Below are 14,632 nucleotides of genomic sequence, written 5' to 3'. Positions count from 1 at the left end.
TGCAGGTTTCCTGCTTTCTCTTTCCTCGTGTAGCAACTCGAGGAAAGGAGCACCAGGCCCCTGGTTGCCAGTATGTGGCTGAGATCCACTCGGCCGTGCTTGATGAGACAGATTGAGCTTCTTAATTCAAAACATTTTGGTTTCTCAGATTTTTGTAAGTAGCCCAGGAGATGAGCATTTAGGTATTTCTTTTTTAAAGCACTTAAACTGAAAGTTCTACATGACTTAAAGCAGTAGGTGTGCTGGTAGTTTTTCATCTCTAATTTCATAAAGTCTATTTACTGCACATCCACAACTTCACGTGCTAAAGGCTCCCAAAACACTCATCCTTCACGGAAGCCAAGGAGTGAAGTCTCCCCTAGTGCGATGGCTTGACACAGTAAACTAATATTCCCTCTCCTGGGAATAACTCAGTAACTCGCACAGTGCAAGGGCCCCAAGCTGACTTGACATGATGAGAAGTAGTCTTGGTCATTATATACAACAACTGTGCTGTCACAACAGAAGTGCTGGCTTATTTGAAGTGAGCCATTGATTCTGTGTGCATGCCCGGGCTTGGCACAGAGCCTGTGGTTTCCCCACTCCTTGAGGTTTCCCACTGACAGCTCTGGGCTTTGATAGCAAGGCCAAAAATAAGCTCACGAAATTCATAAATAGCAGCCTACACAAGAGCAATACTGCTTCTAAGTTCACTTGACCAAAAGCGAAACAAAGGACCATTTTTCTGTCCTCTGTGTGCTAACCCCTTGTTGGACAATATAGCATGTGAAAGAAATACCCAAGAATAGATCTTCCTAAATGACTTCATCTGCTTAGGAAGTCTTTCTTGGGAGTGGATATTCATGTTTAAAGTGCATCTTTTGTCTATGATATAAATCACAGCAAGATCCATTTTGACCCACCTCCTAGAGAAATGGAAATAAAAACAAAAATAAACAAATGGGACCTAATGAAACTTAAAAGCTTTTGCACAGCAAAGGAAAACATAAGATGAAAAGACAACCCTCAGAATGGGAGAAAATATTTGCAAATGAAGCAACTGACAAAGGATTAATCTCCAAAATTTACAAGCAGCTCAATATCAAAAAAAACAACCCAATCCAAAAATGGGCAGAAGACCTAAATAGACATTTCTCCAAAGAAAATATACAGATTGCCAACGAACACATGAAAGGATGTTCAACATCACTAATCATTAGAGAAATGCAAATCAAAACCACAATGAGGTATCACCTCACACCAGTTAGAATGGCCATCATCAAAAAATCTGCAAACAATAAATGCTGGAGAGGGTGTGGAGAAAAGGGAACCCTCTTGCACTGTTGGTGGGAATGTAAATGGATACAGCCACTATGGAGAACAGTATGGAGGTTCCTTAAAAAACTAAAAATAGAACTACCATATGACCCAGCAATCCCACTACTGGGCATATACCCTGAGAAAACCATAATTCAAAAAGAGTCATGTGCCACAATGTTCATTGCAGCTCTATTTACAATAGCCAGGATGTGGAAGCCACCTAAGTGTCCATCGAGAGATGAATGGATAAAGATGTGGGACATATATACAATGGAATATTACTCAGCCATAAAAAGAAACAAAATTGAGTTATTTGTAGTGTGGTGGATGGACCTAGAGTCTGTCATACAGAGTGAAGTAAGTCAGAAAGAGAAAAACAAATACCGTATGCTAACACATATATATGGAATCTTAAAAAAAAAAAAAGGTTCTGAGAGCCTAGGGGCAGGACAGGAATAAAGATGCAGATGCAGAGAATGGACTTGAGGATATGGGGAGGGGGAAGGGTAAGCTGGGACGAAGTGAGAGAGTGGCATGGACATATATACCCTACCAAATGTAAACCTAGATAGCTAGCGGGAAGCAGCTGCATAGCACAGGGAGATCAGCTCTGTGCTTTGTGACCACCTAGAGGGGTGGGATAGGGAGAGAGGGAGGGAGGGAGACGCAAGAGGGAGGAGATATGAGGATATATGTATATATATAGCTGATTCACTTTGTTATACAGCAGAAACTAACACACCATTGTAAAGCAATTATACTCCAATAAAGTTGTTAAAAATAAATTTAAAAAATAAAGTGTATTTTTGAAATCTAGGATCTGTCCGGTCTCATCAGGAATGAGTGAGAACAACAGTTGCTATTTTTCTTTATATTCGACCCTGCCTGGTAGTCTGGCCCTGGGTTCTCCTACTAAGCTACCCACCCTCCCACCCGCGCATCCATAGCATTCCTCTTTCTTTCCCCTTGGATTTTTGTAGTATTTTACTTTTCTACTATATTCCATTCTTTGTCACTCTTTAACTGTATTCTCTCTATTAACAGCTTTCATCAAACCATCCCCATGTTTGGAAGTCTGGGGTGATGCCCTGTATGCTGTCACATCAAATCTAAGCCCTTCTGACTGCCCAGCCCCAACCCACCTCACCAGCCCCCACTCCTGCCTTCCTCCCAGTCTAAACCCATGGTTTTATCTCAGTCATCAAAGAGTTAATAATCACACACACACACATACACACACACACACACACACACACACACACACATATGCTAACACTGCTCATTTCCCCATCTCTGCCTTATTTCTATTGCTTGCCCTGTCCAGAATGTCCCTTCATCCTACCTTTTAGCTTCTCTGTCATATTCTTTGTCTGAGACCAGCTTATGTCCATCCTACCCTGAGGATTTGTGATTTGTGCCACCCAATGAGGCACTAACACGTGATGTAATCTCTCGAGTAGTTGACTCTTGTTGGTCTAGTTCCAGCCAGGTGGTGAGCCTCCTGTAGGCAGGGCTGCCTCTGCAGTGGCCCTCCCAGTGTTGGCCTCAAGGTTGGGCCCGTCAAGGGTTTGTATTTCAGATTTCCAAGCCTAAGCTGGTGCCGGGAACCCAGCTTCCAGGACCCTGACCTTCCTGGGCACCATGAAGCCAGGACAAGGCATGGCCTTGTGCTGGATCTTTGCCAGGGGGTTTGCTGCTTTGTGGAATTTCCCAGTTGGTGGCAATGTTCTAGGTTATCAGACTGAAACTGTTTTCTGCTTTTTCCTTTCTTAATAGTTTACTATTAAGCCATTGGATAAGAAAATTGATGTCTTCAAATTTAACTCCTCAAAGCTTCGTGTTAATAAGCTGGTAAGTTGAGATCCTGGTTTTTGTTACAGACTGTAGTTTTTCTGTGAAATTGAAAGCCGTTTTTGAACCAGTATCAGACTGACATGTTGTGAGGTGTAGAATGATAACTCACTTGGTATGTGCTTCTCTGATCAGCCTTGAAAGATTTCTCTTTAGCTTAACCTAAAGAGTCAAATCTACATTTTGTGATGAGCAATTTCTAAAAGTTATTTTTATTGAAGTACTTCATACATATGAAAGGATATATATAATGTATACATGGAGCATAAAGAACAACAGAAATAAACAGCTACCTACCCACCACCAAGCTTTAAGAAATAGCACACTGCCAACACTGTGGAACCACCCCTGCATTAGCACTCTGCTGTCCCCTCTCTCCCCGAGGGTCACCACCGTTCTCAGCTGTGTGTTTAATATCCCCCTGCTTCTCATCAGAACTTTAGTTCGTATATGGCAAGTTATGTATGTTTTTGAAGTTTATATATGTGCTATCAACTGTGTTCTTCTGACACATGCCTTTTTTACACATTAGTTTTTGAGATTTATCTATGTTGATGCTCAAAGATGTGGTCCTTTCATTTCACTGCTGTATAATATTCCATTATATATTCTGTTAAACAAATATATATATATATATATATTTTTTCCTCCGTTCTCCTGTTAATGGACAATTAAGTGCTTTCTAAGTCTAGTATCTGCCCACTGGTGTGCATGGGCAATCGCTTCCCTGGAGACTAGAGAGTGTCTTCACATAGCCCTGCATGTGGTATATGTCCAAATTCAAGGTTATGTCATGTTGTTTTCCAAAGAAGGTGAATTAATGTACAGATCCAACAGCCCTGGGTGAGACTTCGTTTTGCCTTACATCCTATATCCTCAGCAATTGTGTTATTAGCCTTTAAAAATTTTTGCCAATCTTGTGCATTTAAAATAGTATCTCAGTGTCATATTAATTTGCATCTTTATATTTACTAATAAGGTTGAATATCTTATTGTATATTTATTGGCCAGTCTCATTGTCTCTTTTGTCAAACTTGTTTCTTGTCTTTTGGCTGTTTTTCTTTTGGGTTGTTTGTTTTCTTTATTGGTTATCTCTTCTTCCAGTTTGTGTCTTATTTTTCCTCTTTTTTTTATGTCTTAACAAATTTTAATGTAGATAAACATATACATCTTTTCCTTAACTATTTGTGCTTTTTGTGTCTTGCTTGACATCTTTCCTTATCCTGTGACCATCAAGATATTCTTCTATGTTCTCTTCTAAGAATTTCCAGGGCTTGATCTTTGCACTTAAGGCATTAATCCCTCTGGAGTCGAGTTTTGCATGTGGTGGAGGTGGGGGAATCCAACTTACTTTTTTCCCACGAATGACCTGTCGTCCCAGCCCTGCCTGTTGAGCAAGCTTTGCCATCATCTTCCCTGGTCTGCAGAGCCATGCCCGGACTCCGCAGAGTGAGGGGCATCAGAAGACAAGCTAAATGGTGCCCCTTCCTCTCTTCACTGTGATTGTCTCCAGAGCTGAGGCCTGGAGGCCACAGGGAGGACGTTGGTGTTTCCCTCCATACCTTCTCTCAGTTTCCCCACAAGGCCCCTTGGACCAAGATGCTGTAGCTGCTGTGCTGTCTCAGTGGAGTCAACATGTAGGTATAACATTTCTCCTGCTTTCATTGCACAGATTCTCCAGCTATGTATCGGGAACCACGACCTGTTTATGAGGAGGAGGAAGGCCGATTCTTTGGAAGTTCAGCAGATGAAAGCTCAGGCCAGGGAGGAGAAGGCCAGAAAGCAGGTGAGCAGGTGAACTACTGCTGTCTCCTGGTGGTGGTCTCGGCCGGGATGGAAGGAGTGGTCATGGGCTCACAGGAGTCCTTTGAGCACGGATCTGCCTACTCTTATTTTATTCCTATTGGGTCTTTTTGGCTGATGAACAAATGATGGTGGGACATCAGCTCTGGAAATGAGGAATAAACTCTAACAGCATATCTCAAAGACACATCCCTAGTTATTTCTCCAGTGAAGTGAGTGAAGTGTGATTAATGCACGTTGTGGGCAGAGATAGCCAAGCCCACGTGTATCCACCCACCCATCCATCCATCCGTCCGTCTGTCCATCCATTGTCCATGCAGCTAAGCTTTCTTTCTTTCTGCCTGCCTGTCTCCTGTGCCCAGACTTCTCCTTTTCTAATTAGATGGTGATGGAATGCAGGGCGGCATCTCTGCGCCCACTGCTGGAATTAGACTCCGGCCACACTTCCCCATTGCAGGTCAGCCCAGGCGGCACATCACCCACAGCGAGAGGTGCCAGGAGCACGTTGTCAGCAGCCTGGACGACCTGCATCATTGTTATCTACTCTTAGACCTTTTTTGACTCACCGCAATCCACACAGCTAATCTGAGCCCCACTGCTGAGAATATCAATCGTGGCTTTGGATGAACTACTAGACAGAGTAGCAGCAGCTGCAATCGGCTGCCCTTAGGACTTGCAGGCTTGGAGGGGTAATAATTAGTCTGTGTGCAGCTCTCTAATCTGGGTCCTCTGACGAAGCTGGCTCCCGGCCCTGAGATTTAGAATTAAATGCCTAGTTTGATCCATTGCACTCTCGGCTCCATCTCTTTGCTCTCTGAGATGGCAGGCCACAGATGTACTCTTCGGGATGCTTTGGGGTGGGGTGGGGGGCAGTGGAATGGGTTTTGCTGGACAAAGAAATGCTCCTGGGTCATAGTGGCAACTTCAAGAAGAGCCCTCTCTGACCTCTTTATCAGCAGAGGAAAGCTTAGAAGTGAGAGATCTGATCACGGCAAGGAGCGTGTAAGCCTCCAGGCTGTGCAGAGAGTAGCTTGAACACACCCCTGGACCTGCACTGCCTGTAGGATGGCAGATGCACGTTCCTGGCATCTGGCAACCACAGGTCAGGGGCTCCATGGCCCAGCAGTACAGACATTGACCTTGGAGCCAGATGTGAAACTTAGTATGTGACCCTAGTGATTGACTTACCTTCCAGATCTCGGTTTTCTTATCTGTCAAGTGGAGCTAAGTATCTCTCTTCTGTGTCTCGGATCAGAGGACACACTGTACCTGAAGGTCTTTGTGAGCTGAAACCGCTTTGCAAACAGGAGGTCCCTTATGATTGGGGTGGAGGTCTCAGGGAGAGTGCAATGCTGAGAGCAGAAGGGGATTGTAGACTTTTTTTTTTTTTTTTTTTTTTTTTTTGCGGTACACGGGCCTCTCACTGTTGTGGCCTGTCCCCTTGAGGAGCACAAGCTCCGGACGCGCAGGCTCAGCGGCCATGGCTCACGGGCTCAGCGGCCATGGCTCACGGGCCCAGCCGCTCCGCGGCATGTGGGATCTTCCCAGACCGGGGCACGAACCCGTATCCCCTGCATCGGCAGGCGGATTCTCAACCACTGCGCCACCAGGGAAGCCCTAGACTTTTTTCAAGTGGAGGATAATGGGGATCTAGTCATCCACCTAATGGGAATTGTAATATGATGGAAATTAGAGAACAAATCGGCCAAGCTTTTCATTGAACTGCAAGAGGAAAACTGGAGAAAAATTTACTGTATTTTATTGCTTGTCTTTGCATGATTCCTTCGAGGCCCAATGCATTTTTTTGACTTACTATTTAGAAAAAGCAGCAATCTTAAAAATCTTGTGTTTGGGAGAAGATTGAAGCAAGAAGTAAGTAATTAAATGTGCTTTGATTATTTAAGGAAGAAAATGGTGCAGTGGTCACTTCTGGCTCCTGCTTTCTGATCTCAGCTAGAGCCCTAGGATCACAGAGAATAGCACTTGTCCTCTGCTTGTTCCCCTTATTAAGCTCGGCATGTGGCCCAATTAATACAGTGATCCAGAAGGCAAGGGAGGCGGCAGCAGCTTAGTGCTGGTGCCCTGAGGATCAGGGCCTCGTCCCCACTCCTCCTGGCGGGCTCCCTCCTGTCGCAGGCCTGGCTCAGGAGTTGCTTCCGCTTGAGGCTGTGGGGGTTTGTGCCTGGCTGCTGCTGCCTCCTGCTGTGAAATACAATGTGTGAGCTATTGATGCATCACACGGATGATTCCATCTTCTCGGAGGGTCAGAGGCAAGAGTGGAGCTACTGTTGATGAGATTAGAGGTGTGGGAGGGGTCCGTGTGGATAAGAAGTGGCACGATGGCTCATGGTGGTGGAGAGGGACACGTGGTCTATCTCTGGAGCTTCCCCTTGGGGAGAAGGAGCCTGCATTGTGTCCTGTCAGCTGCAGGGCAGAGTCACTGGGGTCTCAGGCACGTTGGCCAGGTAGCTGTTTCTGTACCCAGCGTGTACGGATGCGCCCGTACATCCAGGTGGAGACTGGCTCCATGTTCTGCTGTTTGTTCATTTACAACTAGATGATTTTTCAGGGAGCACGGCTTTCTACCCTACAGCTGGTTTAGAAGGATGGAGGGTGGTGGGCGAGGAGAACGACACTGGTACCTAAAGTCCAGGGAAGAAAAGGGTCCCCAGAGGGGAGACCCTGGGCACTGGCCGTCCTCAGATCTGTGGCACAGCAGGTCATGGGGCCCTGTGACCAGCGGCCGCTCATTCCCCCCAGATGGAGAGGCAGCGCCTTGCTCGAGAAAAGCAGATGAGGGAGGAGGCTGAACGCACGAGGGACGAGCTGGAGAGGAGACTGCTGCAGATGAAGGAAGAGGCAACGATGGCCAACGAAGCCCTGGTGACTTCCAAGGGGCTGGGTCCTGGGAGGCTACTCGGACTCCCTCTGGCTCTGGAGTTAGGCCCCAAGGACCATGGATTAGCCACATTTACTTTGACATTTTGGCTTTAAAAAGTTATTGTCTTCCTCTCTGCCTGTGTTTCCAGGAGCAGATTTAGATTGAGTTCAACCTCCAAGTGCAGGCAGACTCCACTCACCGTGGGTCACCTTTCCCGCAGGGTGTCTCAGCCTTGGCCCGCCCCACCTCGGGGCCAGGTCATCCCCTGGAGGGGGCCATCCTGTGTGTTGAGAGCTGGTTGGCCGTGTCCCTGGCCTCTGCCCACCAGATTCCCCCATTTGTGACAATCAAAAATGTCTCTAAACATTGTGACGTGTCCCCAGAGGGCACAGTCTCCCGTGCTTTTGAAGCACTTATTTAAAGAGAAAGAAGGACAGAGTTAAGTTGGGTTTCTCCCTCATGAAGTGTAGCCTCAGCTCAAGTGGGTCCCCATGGAGGGACCCTGAAGGGCCTTCTGAGAAGTTGAAGGGTGTGGCTTGGGGACACTCAGTGGCAGAGCCCCAAGGAGTCTAAGACCTTGGTCCTTGCTGACCTGAGTGTCTGAGGCCTGATCGGGGCAGGATGACAGGCACAGGACTCCTGTTCCCGCTGACCACACTCCTTCCTCCAGATGCGGTCCGAGGAGACAGCCGACCTGTTGGCCGAAAAGGCCCAAATCACTGAGGAGGAGGCAAAGCTCCTGGCACAGAAGGCGGCAGAGGCCGAACAGGAGATGCAGCGCATCAAGGCCACGGCCATCCGGACGGAGGAAGAGAAGCGCCTTATGGAGCAGAAGGTGCTGGAGGCCGAGGTGCTGGCGCTGAAGATGGCTGAGGAGTCCGAGAGGAGGTCAGCATGGGGGCGGGGAGGCCCTGCGCTGGGGCAGAGCCTGCTGGCAGCTGCTGACCCGTCTCCCGGGCAGGGGCAGAGGCTCCTTCCCGCACAGGCTGGTGGGGCTGGAGCTGGACGGGTGCAAGAACATAGTTCTCCTGGCCAGTGGACTCTGGTCGGGCTGTGCCTTTGCGATGAGCCCCCGTCTCTGTGATGCTCGTGTTTACAGGAAGACCATCGAGCTTGTCCACAGGCTGCTGTTAGCTGAGGAGACGTGAGGAGGCTCTTCTGACATTTACAGAATGTGCTTCTTTTCCCTTTTGGTTTGAGGGGCGTGGGGGGGGGGACAGCAGCTATTCACCTTTAACGCTTCCCTGAAGATGGGAGGGGAGGGCAGGGTGCCCTGGCTCACGACCAGGTCAAAGGATGGGACTGTAGTCTGTGCTTTTCAAAGACAATTGGAGGCTCTGGGCTGTGCTGTTTCTGCAGCCATCAGACAACCCTGGCTCATTCCTCGCGTCACTTGGTCTGTGGGTTTAGAACACCGGAATTTGGCTTTTTACTGCCAGGGTGCAGTCGCTACAGTTTCCTCTCTATTCTTTGCATGTCATTCTGGGAATATGGTTCTGTGTTTCCCGCCCTGCCCCAGGCTCCTTTCTTTCCATGTGCAGTCACTTCCCCACAAGTGATGTGTGTTGGGCTGGGTCCCCTGGGTCCGATGTCCTGACAAGGCACGAGGCCCTCAGCTACGTGCTTATCTTCCAGCCCGAGGAGGTTGTTTCGCTTGGGGGGTCATGAAGAATCAGTTCTTTCACATCCTGCCCTTTGTGATCCAGTATGACACCTTTGCCCAGCCCACTCTCACCCAGAAAGAAGCAGAAGCAGCTTCTAGCCCCTCCCCCGATTTCCTTCCCCCTCCCCCAGTTGCAAAGGTTCATCCTTGACTCTTCTGGCCACCTGCTTCACTGCTCTCCCAGTTTTGATTTAAACTGGAAATCAGTTGAAATGAACAATACCTGGGAATGTTGTTCCTGCTTCGGAAGTTCTGATTTCATGTAAATCCTCCCTCACCCCCCCACCCCCGTGCTTGTTTGCCTGGTCTGGTGCCACCCTCAGGGTTAACCCAGCTCCCTCCTCTCCGGGGGTCAAGGGGGAAGAGGGGTCTCTTTCCTCCTCCTGTCATTTTCTGTGGAGCTGAGGGCCCCTTCTCTCCTTGCAGGGCCAAGGAGGCAGATCAGCTGAAGCAGGACCTGCAGGAAGCCCGCGAGGCAGAGCGAAGAGCCAAGCAGAAGCTCTTGGAAATCACCACCAAGCCCACGTACCCGGTGAGCCTGGGGCTTCCAGCCGCGCTGCTTCTCACCTCGTATTGGTCCCTTACCCCCCAGCCCTCCGGTTCCCCTGGTGCGCCTTCAGGGCAACTGTTAAGCAAGCGCATGGTGGAGCGAATGGTGCAGAATATTCTAGGGCCTTGAAAGAGAGATGGGACGTAGGGAGGTGACTTGGTTTAAGTAGAGTAACAGAGGTGGGAAGCAAAGTGGTCCAAGGGGTAATAAATGATACCATTGACGATCTTATAGGGCAGAGGGTGGGAGAAGTAGATTGGGGCCATATTTTAGACGACCCTCTGATCTGGGAGGAGAAAGTCCTCAAAACAAATCTAACTGCCTCACCCTCTGCTTCAGGGGTGGGCATGCTGGGCCCAGAGCCTTTGTGGCCTCTGGAGGGGTGGGTGGTTGACGCAGCAGTGCCCTCTGTTCTTGTGGAATCGAACCTCCTAATCAGATTTCTCATTTGTAGCCCATGAACCCACTCCCAGCCCCGCTGCCTCCTGACATACCAAGCTTCAACCTCATCGGTGACAGCCTGTCTTTCGACTTCAAGGATACTGACATGAAGCGGCTTTCCATGGAGATAGAGAAAGAAAAGTACGGAGCCCCCTCCCCTCCCCCGTGCCCCACGTGGGCAGCCTGGCACTAACGCCTACAAAGGTTTCTTCTGTCCTCACCCACCGGGAGAGGAATTTCCTAATTGGAAATGAAGGGCGACAGACCAGCATTCATCTTCCAGGATAAAAATGACACTTGATTGGTGACCCGGAGTTTATAGTGGCTCCAGAGCTCACCTGAAGTCTAGGACTGGTTGTCAGAGGTCTCCAAGCCAGTCAGACCGCTGTTCACGTGGTGGTCCATGGTGGTCGTGTTCTAACCTGGCGATGCGACACGTTTCCCAGCTGTGTTCTCTGGTGGCTGAGCTCTGTGGCAGGTCCCATGTCTAGAACAAAGGTGAGAGAGAAGAAACTCAAGCTCAAGGCTGAGGAGGGCAAACAGCTGGGGCTACAGTCAGCTTGAACAGCCCTGCCACGGGAGCCACACATTGAGCCCAGCATGCCCTGAGCTGTCCTCCTCCTTCACTTTATGGTCAAGGGACGTGGCTCTGAGATGGAAGGGAGCCCCACTGCAGAGGGCATCTAACCGAGGTCCCCTAATCAGAGCTGTCGGTAAATCGGCCATCTGTGCCATGGCTGGCCAGGGAAGCGTCACAGTAGCTGCCAGGCACGGGGTGCCTGGGTGACAGGGTCCTTTATCTTTTATCTCATTTCATTCCCACCAACTGACTTCAAAGGTAGGTTTAGTGTTCCCATTTATAAATGAGAACCCAGATTTAGAGCATTTAAGGAGCTCACCCAGCACCCCACAGCTGATGAGGGACAGATCCGGGGTTCAGCACTTCATCCGTCTGACTTTGCGGCCCATGTGCTTTCACCTTGTTTGGTGTCCTCAGGTAACCCTCTCTGTGTTCAGCACGGACAGCCACAGGCCGGGCAGTAAGTCTCTCTGGGCTCATGTCCTGAGGATAGAGGGACCCAGCATCTCTTTCTGTGGCACCTGCAGTCCCCTCCACCCATGGTGGAGTTCCCCTCTACCCTTCACTGTTTTGTAGGCATGCTCAGCAGTACATGGTTGTGTGATCAGGGTGAGGCTACATACTGCTTTTTTTTTTTTTTTTTTTTTTTTTTTTTGTGGTATGTGGGCCTCTCACTGTTGCAGCCTCTCCCATTGCGGAGCACAGACTCCGGATGCGCAGGCTCGGCCATGGCTCACGGGCCCAGCCGCTCTGCGGCATGTGGGATCCTCCCGGACCAGGGCACGAACCCGTGTCCCCTGCATCGGCAGGCAGATTCTCAACCACTGCGCCATCAGGGAAGCCCGACATACTGCTTTTTTACAGTTTATGTTTTCTTACTCATTACCTGTGTGCACCAGGCACCACCCGTGCATGGGAATCACTGCAGAATGTCCCTTGTGTCTGTGATGCCCACTTTGCCTGGCTGTGCCTGTGTAGCTGGACACCCTGAGGATGGCTTCCCTCATAGATAACCATGTGTGTTTGCAGGTGGTGGTGGGCATCTTTCTATTCCTGGTGTTTTCTGAGTGAGCTTCTGTCATCTTTAGGAGAATGTCCCAAAACAAGTAGGGGTGTGGTCATGGCCTATCAGAAGAGGTCCCTAGAATGGAATTACTTCTCTGAGAAGGGTTGAGACAAGATTGTTTTGGATGCCAGGAGGCTTGTTTCTTGCGTTGTTTTCTGTATAGAACTAAAAGCTATCTGTTATCCATTACAACTGGTATGAGAGTTTACTGAGGCTTTCCTACACTTCCTTCTGTTTAATCCTGACCACAGCCCTGTGATCGTTATCCCTATCTTATGGATGAGGAAACAGATGCAGAGCAGTTTAATGACTGGCCCAAGCTCCCATGGCCCGTGAGTGGCTGAGCAGAGATGTGAACCCCAGGCTCAGACCCTGGGTCCCAGGCCAAGCAGCGTGTGGGTCTGGAGCCTCTAGGCCACCGAGCACCTCACTGTTTGCCAGACCCCCTGATACTCTGTCCTCTCTCTGGCAGAGTGGAGTATATGGAGAAGAGCAAGCACCTACAGGAGCAGCTCAACGAACTCAAGACAGAGATCGAGGCCTTGAAACTCAAAGAGAGGGAGACGGCCTTGGATATTCTGCACAACGAGAATTCTGATCAGGGCGGCACCAGCAGCAAACACAATACCATTAAAAAGGTACCGAGCCTCTTGTCTTTTGCTGATTAGGACAGTCTTTAATGAAATGTGAGGTTGGCATCTGGTTTCCTCAGTAGCCAAGTCATTAGACTGTTGTCATTTTTTACATGTACTTAGTTGAGGAAATTTTTTGACTCACGCCAGAAAGGGAATTTAATCTGCCAATGACTGTGAACCCATTGGCTCGATGGAAGGGGAGCTTGTGTTAAAAGCGCTGATGAAATGAATCACGGTTACAGGGCAGGTTTTGATCCATCATTTAGCAGTAAAGCAATTCTGTCTTCTAAGCCAAGGGGAGTTCTGCCCAGGGAGCTGCCTTACTTAATGAGAAAGCAAAATGAAAGGGAGACTGTTGAGAATGGACTCTCCCTCTCGTCTTTTTGTGTTTTTAAGTGGCAAGGGCTGTAAAATTCTGTTCTTGATTTAGAAACCAAATTCTGAATTTTTAACTTTTTTCAGACTTGAAAGGGAGTATCTAGAAGAACCTTAATGTTTTAAAAGTTGAGACTTCATTTATGTTGCTAACAGTTTCATGTCTTTCTCCACGGATATTTTGAGCTTTCAGCATTTTGGAGGAAGTTACATTCCATACTGACTCTCAGCCCAAGAGTGTACATCTCTTACGCTGGGCAAAGCGGAAAGGTCCTCTCCTGCCCGGTGATGTCAGTTCCTGTCTCTTCCCCCAGGACCAGGCTAGCACCTGTAAAATGGGGGTCAGTAAGACAAGGCTCTTCATTGAGTTTAGATGGTGATAGATGTGTTTCACTTTGTACGCTTTAGCATAGTCTTTAAGTTGGTCTCCCAGTTTGAGAACTGTCTGTTTGCAAGAGATCCATATCTACCTGCCATCGTTGAGGGGTACAGTCGGGAGCCCCGAATCGTCCCTCTTGACTACAGTTAGTATTGGCACCGAGTAGAGAATTCGTTTTAATAGGGTGACCTGGAGGGAGAGACCTTTCCACAGTCCACGTTCTTCTTTCCTCCAGCTTCTGAAACAGTTAGCAAAGGGGAGCTGGAGCGAGGCCTCAGCCAGTGAACAGAGAGGAAGAAGGATGACTGGGCCAGTGAGCCAGTCGGACCTCACAGGAGCTGCCTTGGACCCCCTCCCTGCCCCACTCCCTCCCACGGGTGCCGGGCACAGGCTCATCTTTGCCACTGCTTCCGTGAGCCGGGCCCTCGACCACAGGGCCCTGGGGTACTGAAAGCTGGGGAGACCCATTTCCAAGCCATAAAAACACACAAATGAAGTCACTTGTCACAATTTCAGGCCTCTCTGAGCATTTTGCAAATGGCATATGTGGCATTGTTGATATCACAGGGTATGTTTTTGTTTTTCTTCATTTTATTTTGCTGGTTTAGCCTCAAGCCCAAGGCAGAAGACCTATCTGCATTTGAGCCCTCAAAGTAGGTTATTCCCAGGTACTCTGTATGTGGTGATGGGACTGCCCTCTGTGATACTAACCCCTGCATGAGCTTGCCTGTCTCTGTCCCCGGGCTGTGCCGAGCCCTTCCGAGGGCAGGTGGTGCCTGGGGACTGGCCGCAGCATGCTTCGAGTCTGAGAGCAGGCATCCGCCCTGTGAGGCCAGAACAGCCTCCAGGGTCCAGAAGGCTGCCTCGTTCTGAAGAGCATGTCCTGGGCTGTAGGACCGGCCGTCCTTCACATCTTGTGTCGTTGTCGGGCTGGGGAAAGTCATGGCTTCTTGTCCGGTCAGGTCTGTCTAAAGTCCTTTGTCTTGGTGACGTACTCCTTAGATAAATAACCCTAGCATGGAAACGGGGTCAATTTGGGTGTTCTTAAGACTGGTGCCTTTAAAACGAGATCAAGACCTTTCATGTGGTGACAGCCTCTGAAGACCCGC

The 14,632-nt window shown here is 49.0% G+C and overlaps 1 protein-coding gene across 6 annotated transcripts in view; it reads left to right on the top strand.

Moving 5' to 3' along the window:
* NF2 (NF2, moesin-ezrin-radixin like (MERLIN) tumor suppressor) overlaps positions 1-14,632 on the top strand; it is an 87,537-nt gene that overhangs the window by 60,384 nt on the left and 12,521 nt on the right. Inside the window, exons 9-16 of one of the 6 annotated variants that reach the window (XM_059040897.2) lie at positions 3,076-3,150; positions 4,823-4,936; positions 7,714-7,836; positions 8,505-8,722; positions 9,924-10,029; positions 10,502-10,629; positions 12,607-12,772; positions 14,132-14,176. In XM_059040897.2, the coding sequence (XP_058896880.1) occupies positions 3,076-3,150; positions 4,823-4,936; positions 7,714-7,836; positions 8,505-8,722; positions 9,924-10,029; positions 10,502-10,629; positions 12,607-12,772; positions 14,132-14,167 (966 nt within the window). In that variant the 3' untranslated portion in view covers positions 14,168-14,176. Of the gene's footprint in view, positions 1-3,075; positions 3,151-4,822; positions 4,937-7,713; positions 7,837-8,504; positions 8,723-9,923; positions 10,030-10,501; positions 10,630-12,606; positions 12,780-14,131; positions 14,260-14,632 lie in introns of those variants that run through there. The other 5 variants (XM_059040898.2, XM_059040900.2, XM_059040896.2 and 2 more) reach the window with 5 other exon arrangements.

This window comes from Kogia breviceps, chromosome 15 (genome assembly GCF_026419965.1).
Source record: "Kogia breviceps isolate mKogBre1 chromosome 15, mKogBre1 haplotype 1, whole genome shotgun sequence".
NCBI lineage: Eukaryota > Metazoa > Chordata > Mammalia > Artiodactyla > Physeteridae > Kogia > Kogia breviceps.
The sequence above is the reverse complement of the archived record's forward strand: the minus strand, read 5'-3'. Positions and strand labels throughout refer to the sequence as shown.